Source organism: Paramormyrops kingsleyae, chromosome 25 (assembly GCF_048594095.1).
Source record: "Paramormyrops kingsleyae isolate MSU_618 chromosome 25, PKINGS_0.4, whole genome shotgun sequence".
In the NCBI taxonomy this organism is placed as follows: Eukaryota; Metazoa; Chordata; class Actinopteri; order Osteoglossiformes; family Mormyridae; genus Paramormyrops; species Paramormyrops kingsleyae.
Genome location: NC_132821.1, coordinates 34,306,001 through 34,323,655, shown reverse-complemented (window position 1 = coordinate 34,323,655; position 17,655 = coordinate 34,306,001). Strand labels below are relative to the sequence as shown.

The following is a 17,655-nucleotide window of genomic DNA, read 5'->3' as shown; positions in this document are numbered from 1 at the left end:
ACACGGAGAATAAGTGTGAACGGCTTAATAAAATGACAGATATGTTGTGCCTTATGAATTGTAGACTTCAGCTGCATGTTTAAGTTTCATCATTTATTTGTTACCTTTAGCCAAAGAAACTTAGTTTTTTCCCCACTATTTATCTAGATACATGATCTGGGCAATTCAGGGTATGTACTTTCCTCAAGGGTCCTGCATTAGAGCTACCTTTACCGACTTGTTTCATAACTTAATATTTCCATTACCTCAGCCACTACGTCTCCCCTTCTCATTGTTAATTTCATTGTTTATTAATGTGGTCGGTGGTGAATGTGGAGAATTAATGTAATGCTTGCTAATTGGCCAGAATAGCCTCTGCTAGCTGTGGCCATAGCCAATTAGAGTTGGTGCGGTAACCGCCTATACTGAGTAATTGCGTAGCAGCATATCCCAGAAGGCCGTGGGCCGAGGCGGCCCAGTTTGGGGGGGCTGGGCACTGACCGGCCGCTGTGCCTTGCAGAACGGTGGTGAAGTGCAACATCGCCAAGTCGCAGGCGCTGTACAGCGCGCAGCGCGGCATCAAGACCAACAACGCGGCAGTGTGCAAGGTGGGCACCATCATCATCAACATCCCGCAGCATCCCGCCACGCTGCACAGCATGATGGTCCGCAGCTCCCACCAGCTCTCCAAGCAGATCTCGGACCTGATCCGCCAGCCCGCTGCCGCGTGAGTCTCACAGCCCCCTCCTTAGCTCCATCCCTGCTTTCAGAATATATGTATTATCAGTTTTCATAATCACAGTCAGTCACCACCCATCCATCCATTATACTTGTGTCTTGTGTGGTTTTATTTACTTATATATCTATTGATTTTTTCTTTGTGGGTTTAGGCATGGGGTTGTTTGCTGGTTATGTGGATGCTGACTCTTCTCCTGTAAACTAAATTTACCTACGGGTACAAATAAAGTAACCTGAACCTGAACCCCATCCATCCATCCATCCATTTATCCAAACCATTTTCCCAGACTTGTTCCATCTGTATTTCCTCCCTTACACTGTTCTGGCTCCTTGCTCCCTTCTGACCCTCATATCGTTGTCAACCAGTGTGTTTTTAAAATCACTTTGTCATTCCACAAATTGAAACAAAAATTAGGTTCTTTAGAGCACCGGTAGGCAGTCTCATCCAGAAAGGGCCATTAGGTATGCAGATTTTCCCTAATTAAACTAATAATTAGAGGACCGATTGGCTGAAGGGGCCTCACACCTGGGTTTGAACAGCCAACCTAAAGGTTACCCCAAAAAGCTGCACACTGGCCCTTTGCGGATATTGCCCACCCCTACTTTAGAGCATAGCCAGCCAGAACAAAGAACTTGAACTATAAAAACTTAACAGTAAATATTGTAAAATATGTAAAATAAAAACAATGCACAACAATTCACAATAACAATGACACAGGACAAATAGTACAGAGTAGACAGTGGTGCAGGACAGTGCATATAGACAGAGGACAGTGCATATAGACAGAGCACAGTGCATATAGACAGAGGACAGTGCATATAGACAGAGGACAGTGCTTATAGACAGAGGACAGTGCATATAGACAGAGGACAGTGCATTTAGACAGAGGACAGTGCATATAGACAGAGCACAGTGCATATAGACAGAGGACAGTGCTTATAGACAGAGGACAGTGCATATAGACAGAGGACAGTGCATATAGACAGAGGACAGTGCATATAGACAGAGCACAGTGCATATAGACAGAGGACAGTGCTTATAGACAGAGGACAGTGCATATAGACAGAGGACAGCGCAGATAACAAGACCATGGTAGGACAGTCTGAGTGCTTATAGACAGAGGACAGTGCATATAGGCAGAGGACAGTGCATATAGACAGAGGGCAGTGCATATAGACAGAGGACAGTGCATATAGACAGAGCACAGTGCATATAGACAGAGGACAGTGCTTATAGACAGAGGACAGTGCATATAGACAGAGGACAGCGCAGATAACAAGACCATGGTAGGACAGTCTGAGTGCATATAGGCAGAGGACAGTGCATATAGACAGAGGACAGTGCATATAGACAGAGGGCAGTGCATATAGACAGAGGGCAGTGCATATAGACAGAGGGCAGTGCAGATAACAAGACCATGGTAGGACAGTCTGAGTGCATATAGGCAGAGGACAGTGCATATAGACAGAGGACAGTGCATATAGACAGAGGACAGTGCATATAGACAGAGGGCAGTGCATATAGACAGAGGGCAGTGCAGATAACAAGACCATGGTAGGACAGTCTGAGTTACATTTGCTGAGGTGTAGACATTGTGATGTGTTACTTAAAAGCAAGTCCTGCGCGTTGACATCACTGCCCTATTCCATGCCCCCACCCCCCCACAAGGCCGCCGCCCAACCGGGAGGACACGTCCACCCCCCAGCAGTCAGACCGGACGTCGTCCAGCATGAACCAGACGCCGGTGGAGGCCAACGAGTTCCCCCAACTGCCCGAGGGGCTGGAGAAGAAGCCCATAGTACTGAAATTCAGCGCCCTGCTGGACGGCATCAGCATCGGGGCGGCACTGCTGCCCTCGCTCAAGGCCGAGTACAAGATGGGCCGCATGAAGAGCCATGGCATGACCGGTGCGTGCCCTCCGCTGGCCGTGACTTCCTGAGCTGGGCATGGCTCAGCGGCTCAGAACACTGTGCCTGTGATGGGAAGGTCGCCGGTTCAAATTAGAAATGAATTTGACCACAATAAAATTTGGGCTAATAAGGATTTTACCATCTTGTTAATTTTGATGTCTTCTGCCGGCCCATATAGGATGGGCCCCCCTTTGGGTCTGGTTCCTCCCAAGGTTTATCCTTGTCACTATTGCCTCTGTCTTGCTCACTGGGGGCTTTGGGATAACGTAAAGCTCTTTGAGACAATGTTGTGAAAATGCACTATACAAATATAATTGAATTGAATTGAATTGAATTGAATTGAATTTAAAATCCCAGGGTCAGCAGAATGATGTCACCATTGGGCCCTTGAGCAAGACCATTAACCCCAATTGTTCTGGACTGGCTGACCCTGCTTTCTCAATTATACATCACTTTGGATAAAAGTGTTTGCAAAGCAATGGTTTTGTGGGGATAATTTTTATTTATGTTTCTTTTTTTTTTTTCTCGTATTGAGTTTGTCACGAATTCATGAAGAGCAGCAATTTTAAGATGTCAAATTTGTGGATTCCTGATGTTGTGTTTGTTCTTTGACAAAAATCGATTGTGATGGATAGTTATCCATCACCAAGCCCTCTGCTTGGTGAAAGTTTCTGCTCAGATCAGTGTTCATATACTGTGACATTTCCTGGGTGCTTCATTGAGGATGGTATTTTGAGGTCTAAATTGGTCCTTGTAGTCCAGATGTGTGTGTGAGATGTCCAGCTCCACTGACTCCCAAAAACGTGGACCTATTTTATACACCTAGTTGTGTCTTTTTGTCTAGGCGCCCAGACGCGGTTCACGTTCGAGCTGCCAATCCACAAACTGAGGTTTGTGTCCAAGGTGTCCCCAGTGGACATGTCCACCATCCCTTCCTCAGCCACCCTCACCCTGCCACCGGTCACCATGTCTGGGGAGTACATCATGGAGGAGCGGGAAAGCCATCTAGACCAGTCCTGGGCTGCTGATGATTGCCCTGCCAAGCAGGGCAATTATCTCCAGGGCAACTATCTCCGCTGTGAGGCAGAGGTAAGGACACTTTACCCTTTCACTTACGATCCATTAGATTGACATATATTGTTTTCTTGCACAACCCTTCTGGTCTCATTGTTTGATGGACTAATATGCAATTCATCTGTTTGTCCTACAGATCGGCTCATTTGAGCACAACCTGACTACCGATCTCCTCAACCACTTGGTATTCTTGCAGAAGGTCTTCATGAAGGAAGTGAATGAAGTCATCCAGAAAGTCTCAGGTTACTCCAAACTCCAAACTAAGATCCATGATATATCGCTTAACATTGCCATTGGTCCAATGTGTCAGTCTTGGTCGATATTGCTGGCCGATACTTAGACTTTAGTCAATATGCAAAGTTATTTAGTTAATATTTGAAGTTATCAGCAACACCACTACATACGAAACTGCAATATAATGGAGATATTGCATTGGACGATCAGCCATTTTTCATAGTGGAGGACAAGGGATTTTGTCAGTTCCTTCACACTTAGAACCTCACTGCAGTCTCCCATTTTGGTGCTACTCTGCTGATGTCTCACTGCCTGCATTATATGAGGTCATTTCTAATCACATTCACTAGATCTCAAGCAGTAAAGTGACTGACATCAGTTTGACTACATGAGTACTTTGGAAGTCAGCCAGATAACAATCATCAGTTATCCGGATCGGGAATATCAGACAGAAATGCGGTTATTAGTATTGGGCAAAATTTCCATTTGCGTATTTGCGTTTATGTTTTTGTTTTGCCATGTTTATTTTCTGGAGTGAAGATCTGTGGTTGCTGTGGGCAGCATTTTATGATTTATGAGAACAAGAGAATCGTGTGACCTGGTGAGGGTTCATTGTATGATTCCTTCCGGCAGGTGGAGAGCAACCCATTCCCCTGTGGAACGAGCATGACATCTCAACAGAGGGCGACAAACCCAAGATCCTCCTATACTCACTCAACCTGATGTTTAAAGTATGTATTCCCAAGTCCTCCTATACCCACTCAACCTGATGTTTAAAGTAGGTCTAACCAGACACCATATGCCAATGCATGGATGCCTGTATTTCTCCTCTTTTCCCAGGGGATCCAAATGACAGCCACCACCCCTTCTATGCGGGCGGTCCGCTTCGAGACAGGCCTGATCGAATTGGAGCTCTCCAACCGGATTCAGAGCAAGGCCCAACCTGGCAGTAGCAGCTACCTCAAGCTCTTTGGGAAGTGCCAGGTGGACCTCAACCTCGCGCTGGGCCAGATCGTCAAGCACCAGGTAAGCATACCCAAGTGGACCTCAACCTCGCGCTGGGCCAGATCATCAAGTACCAGGTAAGCATACCCAAGTGGACCTCAACCTCGCGCTGGGCCAGATCATCAAGTACCAGGTAAGCATACCCAAGTGGACCTCAACCTCGCGCTGGGCCAGATCATCAAGTACCAGGTAAGCATACCCAAGTGGACCTCAACCTCGCGCTGGGCCAGATCATCAAGTACCAGGTAAGCATACCCAAGTGGACCTCAACCTCGCGCTGGGCCAGATCATCAAGTACCAGGTAAGCATACCCAAGTGGACCTCAACCTCGCGCTGGGCCAGATCGTCAAGCACCAGGTAAGCATACCCAAGTGGACCTCAAACTCGCGCTGGGCCAGATCGTCAAGCACCAGGTAAGCATACCCAAGTGGACCTCAAACTCGCGCTGGGCCAGATCGTCAAGCACCAGGTAAGAATACCCAAGTGGACCTCAACCTCGCGCTGAGCCAGATCATCAAGCACCAGGTAAGCATACCCAAGTGGACCTCAACCTCGCGCTGAGCCAGATCATCAAGCACCAGGTAAGCATACCTAAAGTCACCTCTTTGCTGACTGACTGCTGTCAGGTTTCTCTTACTTGGTAGTTCCAGGCGTGGACGTTCTAACTTCCCAGGCCTATCATTTTCTGTCCATGGGTCTGGAGCATGCTTGATAGAATTTGACGCACTGCTAATATTCTGATCAGGTGTACGAGGAAGCCGGCTCGGACTTTCATCAGGTGGCGTACTTCCGGACACGCATCGGCCTGCGGAATGCCCTGCAGGAGGAGATCAGTTGTTCCTCAGACAAGGAGGCCGTGCTCATCACCTTAAATCGACCGATTGTGTTTGCCCAGCCTGTGGCATTCGACCGAGGTCAGTGATCAGAAGCCCCACCCCTTTCCAAACCCCCGCCCCCCAGCTGTATTCCTAAACATTCACTCCTTGTTACTCTTCCTTGACCCGTTCACTTTTAGCCATAGGCCTTTGATCTTATAAGCATCCCAACCGTGACTACAGAGCTTTAAAACAGTGTTTCTGAACCTGGTCCTTGGGAACCCCAAACAGTCCACTGCTTTGCAATGTGGACTGTCTGACAGGGAGCTGGGAGGGAGCAAACACCTGGACCGTCTGGGGGTCCCTAAGGACTGGGTTGACAAACACTGCTTAGCACTTCTGCTAAGATAGAGCCATATTCGTTTCTTCTCGTCGTAGCCGTGCTCTTCTGGCTAAACTACAAGGCTGCATACGACAACTGGAATGAGCAGCGACTGGCGCTGAACAAGGACATCCACGTGGCCACCAGGGAGGTGGTGGACAAGCTGCCTGGCATCCAGCAGACCTCCGCCCAGGCCTTCAGCACCCTCTTCCTGCAGCTCACTGTCAACGATCTGGGAATATGCCTGCCCATCACCAGCACCTCTCAGGTGACTACCTATGCCTGGATGCTAACCCCAGTCTGAAGCAATGCTACATGGGTAATCTGTAATTGAAATTCGCTGTTGTAAGCTCTTCCAGACAAAAACTGCAGAATTATACCATATGGTTGGCTGTAGTATGCACATTACAACCATCACACCCAATAATTAAATCTTTTGAAAAGAATGGTCTGTTTACTGGTTATATCAAGATTCAAGAGATTTATTTGTCACATACAGTACAACATGCAGTGAAATATATCTCTGAGTCGCCCTTATTTGGCTGTGTAGAAATAGAAGGAAGAAGGTAAGAAGTAAAGTAGGAGCAAAAAAGAAAAATTACAATTATATAAATACATTCTGAGGAACCAAGTACAATGCTATATATACAAATATACAATCCAAATATACAATCTAAAATCTAAAATATAGTGCAATGGCGAGTACATTGGTGAGTGCAATGGTGAGTGCAATAGCGAGGATGTACAGACTAAAGTTAGTAGAGTAAAGTCCATCCACTAATCTTCCACCTGCTTGTCAGGGACACAGAGGGGCCTGGAGTCTGTCCTAGGCAGCATAGGGTACAATGCCAGCTGCAACCTGGACAGGATTCCAGAGCACATTAACACACACACACACACACAGCCAGAAACTCTGACTGATTCAGAGATGTCACAAAGCCTAACTGCACATCTCTGGACCATGGTAGCAAATCTGAGTACCTGGATTAGATGTGCAAATCCTAAGCTTTGCCACAATACGGTATGGATTTCGATTTTGCAATGCAGCGATTCGATATCTGCCGGTATCTAAAATGTTACTGTGATACGATTCAGTTCTACAAGTACATGATCAATATTTTCAGTATAGTGAAACATTCTAGTGGATTTTATTTTAATACAAAAAGACTAAAACAGCAAACAAGTACAATAAATGTTGAATTTTACTAACCATTCGATAACCGCTAATCCGCAAACTCCAAAGCTTAATTTGATAACGATAAACTGATAAACCTTTAAAAAATTTAGCCGAAGCTAAATATAACTTTTAACTACTAACTTATATTATGATAATTAATTATTTTAATAATAAAATAATATTTTTGTGTGCTTTTACAAGCATTTATTATTAGTAAAATGGCGTCTGACACCATTGGCTGGCTGCTGTTTTGTGTGCACCGCCCATCTCTCCAGGCCAATCACAGTGTGGACTTCGACGCTGGTTCAGCCTTGGTGCTGACCATCGAGAGCACGCTCATCACCGCCTGCTCCTCAGAATCGCTGGTCAGCAAGGGCCACTTCAAGAACTTCTGCATCCGCTTCGCAGAGGGCTTTGAGACGTCCTGGGACGACTGGAAGCCCGAAGTGAGGGGAGACCTTGTAATGAATGCGTGTAAGTTGTCGAGCTGCTTCTCTTAAATTTCCGCTGTTCTCTTCATCTGCTGACTAATTCTCCGATGTCTGTTATCACGACAAACCAACGTCACTGGTGTGTCCGTATATCAGGGAATTCATCATTAATTCCACTACAGTTTGACTGTAGATCAGATTACAGCAGTGAAACTATGATTTATCAGTTTACAGCCATGAATCTGTGATTTATCAGATTACCGACGTGAAACTGTGAATTATCAGATTACAGACGTGAAACTGTGAATTATCAGATTACAGACGTGAAACTGTGAATTATCAGATTACAGCAGAGAAGCTAAAATTTATCATATTACAGAGGTTAATCTGTGATTTATCAGATTACAGCAGTGAAGCTATAATTTATCAGATTACAGAGGTTAATCCGTGAATTATCAGATTACAGCAGAGAAGCTAAAATTTATCAGATTACAGAGATTAATCCGTGATTTATCAGATTACAGCAGAGAAGCTAAAATTTATCAGATTACAGAGGTTAATCCGTGATTTATCAGATTACAGCAGAGAAGCTAAAATTTATCAGATTACAGAGGTTAATCCGTGATTTATCAGATTACAGCAGAGAAGCTAAAATTTATCAGATTACAGAGGTTAATCCGTGATTTATCAGATTACAGCAGTGAAGCTATAATTTATCAGATTACAGAGGTTAATCCGTGATTTATCAGATTACAGCAGTGAAGCTATAATTTATCAGATTACAGAGGTTAATCCGTGATTTATCAGATTACAGACGTGAAACTGTGAATTATCAGATTACAGCAGAGAAGCTAAAATTTATCATATTACAGAGGTTAATCCGTGATTTATCAGATTACAGCAGTGAAGCTATAATTTATCAGATTACAGAGGTTAATCCGTGATTTATCAGATTACAGCAGTGAAGCTATAATTTATCAGATTACAGAGGTTAATCCGTGATTTATCAGATTACAGCAGTGAAGCTATAATTTATCAGATTACAGAGGTTAATCCGTGATTTATCAGATTACAGCAGTGAAGCTATAATTTATCATATTACAGAGGTTAATCCGTGATTTATCAGATTACAGCAGTGAAGCTATAATTTATCAGATTACAGAGGTTAATCCGTGATTTATCAGATTACAGCAGTGAAGCTATAATTTATCATATTACAGAGGTTAATCCGTGACTTATCAGATTACAGCAGTGAAGCTATAATTTATCAGATTACAGAGGTTAATCCGTGACTTATCAGATTACAGCAGTGAAGCTATAATTTATTAGATTACAGACATGAATCTGTGATTTATCAGATTACAGCAGAGAAGCTATAATTGATTAGATTACAGAGGTTAATCCATGATTTATCAGATTACAGCAGAGAAGCTATAATTTATCAGATTACAGCAGAGAAGCTATAATTTATCAGATTACAGAGCTTAATCTGTGATTTGTCAGATTACATTAGCTCTGGACTGTGCCTCATTCCCGTTCCTGTTAAAGATGCAGGTGGTATTTGTGATTTTTGTGTTATCTAGGTGTGGTTCCAGATGGCACGTATGAAGTATGCTCCAGAACTACAGGCCAGGCATCAGCAGGTGTGCCGAGCAGTGCGGTGTTTGCGTGGGGGGGTGGGGGGTGCATCGTCTTGGTTTCCCACGAATAATTTATGTGGGAGGCTAATTTGTGTGCTGAGAATGCATGTGTAGGTGTGTCTGTAAATTATAGTAAACCTTTAAAAATAGACCTTGTGGAGTGTCTTTTTTATAAAACGCTTAGTCAGTGGAAAGTCCCTGAGACAGGAACACTAGACGTGTCTGTGGTGAGTGTGTGTGTCTGCTTTCATGCATGATGCCATTCTGCCTGTCGGCCTGCAGAGAGCAGCAGCGCAGGAACCTGGACGCTGAATGTCCTGTGGAAGATGTGCGGCATTGACGTCCACATGGACCCCAACATCGGCAAACGCCTCAACGCCCTTGGGAACACGCTGACCTCGCTGACCGGCGAGGAGGAAGTGGACGACATTGCCGACCTCAGCTCTGTCAACATGGCCGACCTGTCGGATGAGGACGAGGCGGACGGCATGTTCCCCCCTGTTCACACGGTCAGTATTCCGGCATGGGCGTGTACAGGGGCCAGAGCTGAGAGCTGATTGGCCGCCAGCGTGCCACTTTCCTGTCTCTCACTGATTCAAACCATATCATTGGCCCCAAAGTATGAATTATAGCCCCCACCTTTGAAAACCCTACAGTTACAGTTACAGTTCAACCCATAGCAGGTTTGATCAAAATTAGCCTAAATATTACGAATAATGACAGGTTATAAACAGATGTAAATCATGTGATGAATTTAAAAAGTCGCTAATGTTAAACAGCCAGAAGACAATAATGCGGGAGGGAAAAAACCTGTAGGCATATACAAGGGGGGGCTAAATAGCAAGAACTCTCTGAGGGGTTTGTGGCACCTGAGCACGCTAATAAGCATGTAACACCCGGTCATGCATCCCATTATGGAAACTCCACGCCGCAGGAACATTGTGCTCTGACTGCTAAATACACAGTCGTTATAACTGTCCATACAGGAACCCGTCGATTACAGGCGGCAGGTCGCTCTGGGGAACCAGATGGGTGATGCACGAGGACGCAAGATGACCAAGAGGCTCGTGGACATCAGGGAGCTCAATGAGCAGGCCAAGGTCATCGACGACCTCAAGTAAGTGTGGAGACCACAGCTGCCTTGAGTTTAGTCTCTGTGAGAAATGTTTTTGTCCTGAAAGGACCTCGCGAGCATGTCTGCCGTTTATTTCCCCCCCGTTTAGGAAGCTGGGAGCAAGCGAGGGCACCATTAACCAGGAAATCCAGCGCTACCAGCAGCTGGAGTCAGTGGCGGTGAACGACATCAGGAGGGACGTGAGGAAGAAGCTGAGAAGGTCCAGCATGAGGGTGAGAGACAGTGGGCGTTGAGGGGATCAGACATCGCAGCGGGTGTTTCCAGCTCGCTGCTAAAGGTTAACTTGCCACCGTGGAGCCAGGAGGATATGCAGTGCAGCCCTGCTTACTTCAGCGGAAAATCCAGTCCTTTTCTGCAAATTGCTAATTGAAAATAAATTGTCTTGATTTGGGGTTTTTGGTTCAAAAGTATAAAACAAATATTTGGTAAATGGAAGAAACACAGATGTACAAATTGATTCCGCTATGTTAGTGCTGGTTATCTAGTGTGATGCGAGAGAATTTTTCTCCTAAATAAGGGGACTTGTGCATGACTTGTGCACGACCCACTGTATTAGCAGGTTTTCGCTTGTAAAAGCACGAAATATGAGGCCATTATAAGAGAAACTGTGCAGAGATCTGTCTCACCAATCTGATGTTCTACAGGCTGCATCTTTGAAGGACAAATGGGGTCTGGGGTACAAGCCAAGTAACCGATCAAAGAGCATTTCCACCACTGGAAGGCCCCCTTTGAAGAAGATGGAAAGGGCGAGGTAATCTGGGACATTGTTATCAACTATGAGTGTCCATTACGAAGCAGCCTGGAGAGGCCATTAAACCTGCCCTCCTTTGGTTCCTCAGCTCTCGAATAGGAGATGTGGATGACCTGCCAGACATCCGGGTGGATGCCTCGTCTCCAGGTCCACGGGTCACCTTCAACATTCAGGACACGGTACCATACGGCAGCTGAGAGTCTTGAAATATTTGTCTGTCCGAAGTTGTGTGGCTTTGGTCACATGGTCTCCTTTGTTCACTCCCTGTATCCATAGTGGTAAAACAAACACTGTAATCCTTTACTTAAACTAACTGGCAACTTAAGTTAAGACCTGAAACAAGAAATTACCAGTGAGATCAACAAACCATTCCAGGGTATTTGTGGGTGTTCTAGAAAGTTCTCAGGTGAGAGAAGAAGAGAAAGGCATCTAGACAATAGCAGTTTCATTTCTAAGTTGCTATTTTAACACGGACTGAAACATGTCATAGACCTTCTTAGACTGGAAAAAGAAAAAGCATACTGGCGATGCATCATGTTAATGGTTTCGATAAAAATGTTTTGAATAGTGTAGCGTTTGGTTTCAGATTACGGTTATGGATTTGGCTTAATAAGAGCAGAACTTGAGACACGTTAACAATATACAGTTGTCCCTCGCTATTTCTCCCTTCGACTTTGTCGCGGTTTTTTCAAATACATTTATTCATTAAAAAGTTGATAGACAGTGAAAATGATACAGCGCGCGCTCGGTTGTCTGAGTCAATTATACACCTCTGTATTACAATTAAGATTAAAATTAAAATGACTGTACGTATGGACTGTAGGCCTATGTATTCGAGCACCCCCCCCAAATCCTTCAATGCCAGGTGCAGCCGAATAATAAAGAAATAAAGAATCCTACTTCGCGGTAGAGTCTGGAACAGATTAACCGCGATAAACGAGGGACGACTGTAATTGTATAATTATATCTAACATGGGGTTTCTGTATGTTTGATCTGTAAGATCGCGGATGAAAGCCTTCAGCAAATATTTAGAAGTAATACCAGCAATAGGCAGATCAGACCTGCTGAATGCCAGAGGAAGTTGGCAGCGTGCCTTAGATTTTGCGTCTGATGAATGAATGTAGTTTATTCTCAAGCTTGACATGCACTTTTCCTGTTATGTGACACACTGCCCATGTGGAAAAGTATTGAAATACTGATACCAGATAACCATAACACATCTAATGCTGCACTAAAAATGCTGCACTTTGTGCATGATCATCCAGTCTGACACGATCAAGTAACTTGCCAGTTGATTACAGTACTATGGTGACCTAGATTTATTTGGTTTGTCTCAGCAGTTTAAAAATATATTTCAATTTAAATTTAATCGCCTCTTCTACCAATCCAGAAATTCACATCAGTCTGCCTGATCACGCCTCTCTCAGCTGAGCTACTTATTTGCATGTTTTAGCCTAATTGTACCAATTTCATTTTATTTTATACAAAGCTTGATAATCTAGTTTTGGATGCACCAAACCAGCCTGTCAGCCCGGAAGAGCTGGTTTTCAAGGTATTTTTGAAAATGGCACACAAGTGAAAATTAACCTTTAGCAAGCAAGTAAGCCGACTAACATGGTGAGCCAAGCCGGAATCAGCTTCATCTCAACTTTCAAAATGCAAAGTCAAAGTAGAAGAATGTGAAGGCACTGTGTTGTGTCGCATTTGCTACATTTACATGCTTGGGTCCATGTAATAAGAATGTAATCCATGCCTCTATCAGATGTAGATGCTGAGACACTATTGAAGAATTTAATGGCTTTTGTAGCCAAAATGTTGGGGATATTTCCAGGTTACTGTATCCATCTTTCCACTGGAATTGGCTCCTGATCTGATCTTTGTTAGCAAGACATCAAACAACATGCAGCATTTTACGTTGACATATGTTTATTAAATAGTTCAAACAACCAAGATGGTTGATGGAAAAAGTATGTGAATCTCATAGGTTAAATCTATTTAAAATACGGTAATTGGAATCAGGTGTTCTATTTAATTCAGGTGTAAGTTTTGACTGCCTCGCCATATTAAAACACATACACACACAACATTTTGGTTACTTGCTTTTCACAACAGAATTCAGGTCCATTCAAATATGGTTCAATTATGTAAATGACCTCCTAGCCACTGCACAGGTCTGTCTGCAGCTACAGAAAGCATTTGATTGAGGTTATTTTCAGTAAGTAGCTCTACCTACTGAATATATGGGTTCACATACGTTGTCCATCAGTTATCTTGATTGTTTAAACTATTTGTTCGGTAAAGATATGGCATTGTAAAATATGCAAGTTTGTTAAATAAGACGACTTTTTTATATGATAACATAGATGAAGATCAATTACCATTTCAGTAGCTATGCACAAATCCAGATAATTCCAAACAATTCGCACAACTGCATGTCGCCAGTGTGCCATCACAAATTGCCTTGATATTTTGATTTTGCATGACTCTTCTGCTGAAAAGCAGAGACTGTGTGCTTCGCTTGTTTTCAAGAGACCTGCAAATCCAGCAGAGATGTGTCTAAACTTTATGCTCTCAGGTTAACATGTATGTGTATTAAATGAGAGTTCATTCACTGTCACTGTGTCATATATACAGTGCATACAGAAAGTCTACACACCAGGCTCTTGGCCATATATCCCATAGTTCTTGGATATATTTGAAGGAGTATTTAACACATTTGATTTTGTTAATACTTGTACTCATCTTCTGAATGGTTCCTTTCCACAACTTTATTCTGGAGATCTTGAAGTTTTAAGTTAATCACTCTATTCTGGAACCTCTCCGTTGAAATGAAGTAAAGCAGCCCACATTCTAGCTTTACAGTCGACCAAAAGTGGAGGGTAATTACCCACTTTGGTCATCTGGAAGGTAGTTGACCAAACCTGAGCTTGACAATAGATATTTTTGTGAAAGTTTATACAAGGGGTGTCAACTCCAGTCTTGGGGGGCCGGAGCCCTGTGTAGCTTAGTTCTTTCCCTGTTCCACCATAAATGATTCAGCTCAAGAGCTGTGTGGTAATTAGCACAAGGAGTTTGATCAGGTGTGTCACATGAGGGGAAACCCAAAAATGTGGAGGGCTCCTGCCCCCCAGGACTGGAGTTTGAGGCCACTGGTTTATACACTACCAGTCAAAAGTTATTGCACACACAGATTTTCTACATTTGCATGTTACTCACTTAACATTTACCAAAAATATACTCAATATTCTTTGCTAACAAATAAATATATATGTTCACCATTTGAGTACCTTTATTAGCAAGAAAATGTTATGTTGTTGATTCATCAAAGTAACCTCCTCTAGCAGTTATAACAGCAGAGAAAATCCAAGGCATTTTTTCTACAAGGGACGTTAAATGCTCCTCTGTTTCAGGGGCTGTAACAGATAACTAGCTCATTTAAAGTTAAAGGGCAGCATAGAACTTGACTCATCACCACACAGTCAATTATTAGGGTGTCAGACTCTTTCCATGTTTCCATAAAGGAAGCTTGATTTATTTGGCTTAGATTTTCATTTGTAGTTGTTCACTGAACTTTCCAATGCCTAAACAATAATAAAAAAGCTCTGCAGTTTATAAAATAAATGGAAAAGTGGTAAAAACCAGTGTTGTGCAAAAACTTTTGACTGGGAATGTACTTTTTCTTTGCATTTTAAAAATCCATTTTCTCAGTGGCTTCAAATAAATGTTGGTGGTTACTATATGTCAATGAAGGTTAACATGGCATAATCTAACACTGAAACACACTATAAATGCCATCAAAGCTTGGGTGGACTTTCCGCATGCACTGTATGTCTCGGGGGTGTCTGAAGAGTGGACGGTGACGGGGCCCGATCTCCTCCAAAACATCATGACCGTGCTCATACTCAGAAGTACAATCCACTGACACGCGCTTGTGGGCTCAGCTGCTTGGGAAAGGGAAAGAATGATTAATGATTAATTCCATTTGTTCATTATTCAGCTTCTCATAGCAGATATCATCCAAACGTTGCCAGGCTGGTGCATATATTTGTTTATGTTTGTATATGTGTGGGTGAGTTTCTCCCAAACGCAGAGGAAGAGTTCCATGGTTCACTGTAGTTATGAACGTTGTCATCATGGACAATGTACTATACGTGGTCATCTTTAATGGTGTGCTGTATGTTTTACATACATGTATGCGTGAATTGGCAAACAGTTGTGGACACAACTTTAAGTGAAGCATCCATTGAGATGATATGGAGCTGGCATCCCAAAGATGGCTGATATCTGCTTGAGAGAGACTCATTGCCCATCGACCACTTCATAACTCTGCCTTTCGCATCTTTTTCATGCCACCCCTAAGTTTCCAGAGGAGTCCGAAATGGACCTGTTGTCAGTCGCCATCGACGAGCCCCCCCATCCTCATTTTTCGCCCATTAGCGACGAGACGCATTCCGTGTTCAGCGCCCCAGGCACCCCCGCTGTCTTCTCACCCAGCCTTCCATTCCAGCCCGAGGATAACAGGCATGATGACAGCCCCTCTTCCTCCTCCACCGACTCCGACAAGGACGAGGAGCTCGACAGAGAGAAACAGACCTGCTTCTACAGGAGGCCCTTGTGAGTACTCCATCCCATAATTAGGGCCATAATTGGGAGCGACGCCTTGGTCACCCTAATGTGCTTTTGATTTATTCGGAGATGCCCATAACTGGTATGCAAGTATGTGCAGCAATTTCTTGTTATGGGAAGTAAAATAAATTCTTAAGTTTCCATACACTTGCGCTGTTATGACACGGAATTACCTTGCATTTCAGCTTTTTTACGCCTACTGCATACTTCACTTGTGGTATGAAATGCACGTAAAATAATGCTACCACAAAAAATTGGCACGCATTTCACTTTATGAGGCGATTGTGTACTTCGCCCGCAATCCCTGGATGTGATAGTAATGATCAGTTTTACTTCCTGTCAGTCCGTCATCTATGATTTTATTTTGTCAAGCCCTTTAGTGCTATTTTGTAGCATTAAATGGCTTTGCTTTAGTTATATGACTTGGCCACATTTTATAAAAGGTATGTAATGATACGTAAACGTAAGTAAATACTGTACGTCTACAAAGAAAGTGGCTAATGGGCTTATAAGACCAAGATTAGTAATATGATTGTTAGTTAAAGTGTCGCCTATATATTTATTCACTGTGAATGATCGGTTTATCAACTGGACGATGCAATGCAGTGACCCAAGCGGAGCTGATCATGTGACTGCACTCCGCAGACAGCCGTCCCGTAAAAAGTCGTCCGGCTTTGCGGCGGTGAGCCAGCTGTTCAGCGAGCGCTGGCCAGGAACGCCCACCAACCGGAGCGTGATGAGCTCCGCCACGGAAAGGAACATTGACTTTGAGCTGGACATCCGCGTGGAGATCGACAGTGGGAAGTGTGTGCTGCACCCCACCATGGCCCAGCCCGAGCATGATGAGGTCTCCTTCAGGAGGTGAGCATTCCGGAGTACAAGGATGTAGCTGTAGGGAGTGCTGGGCTCTAGGTCTGATGGCCAGTGTTGAGGACAGTGGTCTTTGCTGGCACCTTGGACACAGAGAAAACAGCAGTAGATTGTACAGCGCTGGCAGGAAGTCTTGGGACGCTGCTTAATTCTGTAAACATGTTGAAAATTTATTGGTTCCATAACAAAAGTCCATTGACAAGCAATATTTGACATATCTGCATATATTCGTTCATATACGTTCAGGCAATTTCATTTTCCATCCATCCGTCCATCCATTATCTCCCGCTTATCCGAGGTCGGGTCACAGGGGCAGCAGTCTCAGCAGGGAAACCCAGACTTCCCTCTCCCCGGCCACTTAATCCAGCTCCTCTGGGGGAATCCCGAGGCGTTCCCAGGCCAGCCGAGAGACATATTCCCTCCAGCGTGTCCTGGGTCTTCCTGGGGCGTCCTCCCAGTGGGACATGCCCGGAACACCTCACCAGGGAGGCATCCTAAGCAGATGCCCGAGCCACCTCATCTGGCTCTTTTCAATGCGGAGGAGCAGCAGCTCTACTCTGAGTCCCTCCCGAATGACAGAGCTCCTTACCCTATCTCTTAGGGAGATCCCAGCCACCTTGTGAAGGAAACTCATTTTGGCCACTTGCACTCGCGATCTCGTTCTTTCGGTCACTATCCACAGCTCGTGACCATAGGTGAGGGTAGGAACGTAGATCGACTGGTAAATCGAGAGCTTTGCCTTTTGGCTCAGCTCCTTCTTCACCACGACAGACCGATGCAGCGCCCACATCACTGCTGACGCCGCACCGATCCGCCTGTCGATCTCCCGTTCCATCGTCCCCCCACTCGTGAACTACTCCACTTGGGGGAGGACCCCATCCCTGAC

At 44.3% G+C, this 17,655-nt stretch overlaps 1 protein-coding gene across 10 annotated transcripts in view; it reads left to right on the top strand.

The window, feature by feature from the left end:
• The window catches only part of kiaa1109 (KIAA1109 ortholog), a 102,183-nt gene that overhangs the window by 63,298 nt on the left and 21,230 nt on the right, over positions 1–17,655 (top strand). For 6 of the 10 annotated variants that reach the window (XM_072707740.1, XM_072707732.1, XM_072707733.1 and 3 more), the window contains 18 exons: positions 500–706; positions 2,387–2,625; positions 3,473–3,717; positions 3,839–3,944; positions 4,570–4,667; positions 4,777–4,962; positions 5,687–5,855; positions 6,195–6,406; positions 7,591–7,789; positions 9,330–9,389; positions 9,669–9,895; positions 10,373–10,503; positions 10,610–10,733; positions 11,166–11,272; positions 11,361–11,451; positions 12,763–12,825; positions 15,634–15,887; positions 16,545–16,760. In XM_072707740.1, coding sequence (XP_072563841.1) covers positions 500–706; positions 2,387–2,625; positions 3,473–3,717; positions 3,839–3,944; positions 4,570–4,667; positions 4,777–4,962; positions 5,687–5,855; positions 6,195–6,406; positions 7,591–7,789; positions 9,330–9,389; positions 9,669–9,895; positions 10,373–10,503; positions 10,610–10,733; positions 11,166–11,272; positions 11,361–11,451; positions 12,763–12,825; positions 15,634–15,887; positions 16,545–16,760 — 2,934 coding nt within the window. The remainder of the gene's footprint in view (positions 1–499; positions 707–2,386; positions 2,626–3,472; positions 3,718–3,838; positions 3,945–4,569; positions 4,668–4,776; positions 4,963–5,686; positions 5,856–6,194; positions 6,407–7,590; positions 7,790–9,329; positions 9,390–9,668; positions 9,896–10,372; positions 10,504–10,609; positions 10,734–11,165; positions 11,273–11,360; positions 11,452–12,762; positions 12,826–15,633; positions 15,888–16,544; positions 16,761–17,655) is intronic. The other 4 variants (XM_072707738.1, XM_072707734.1, XM_072707737.1 and 1 more) reach the window with 3 other exon arrangements.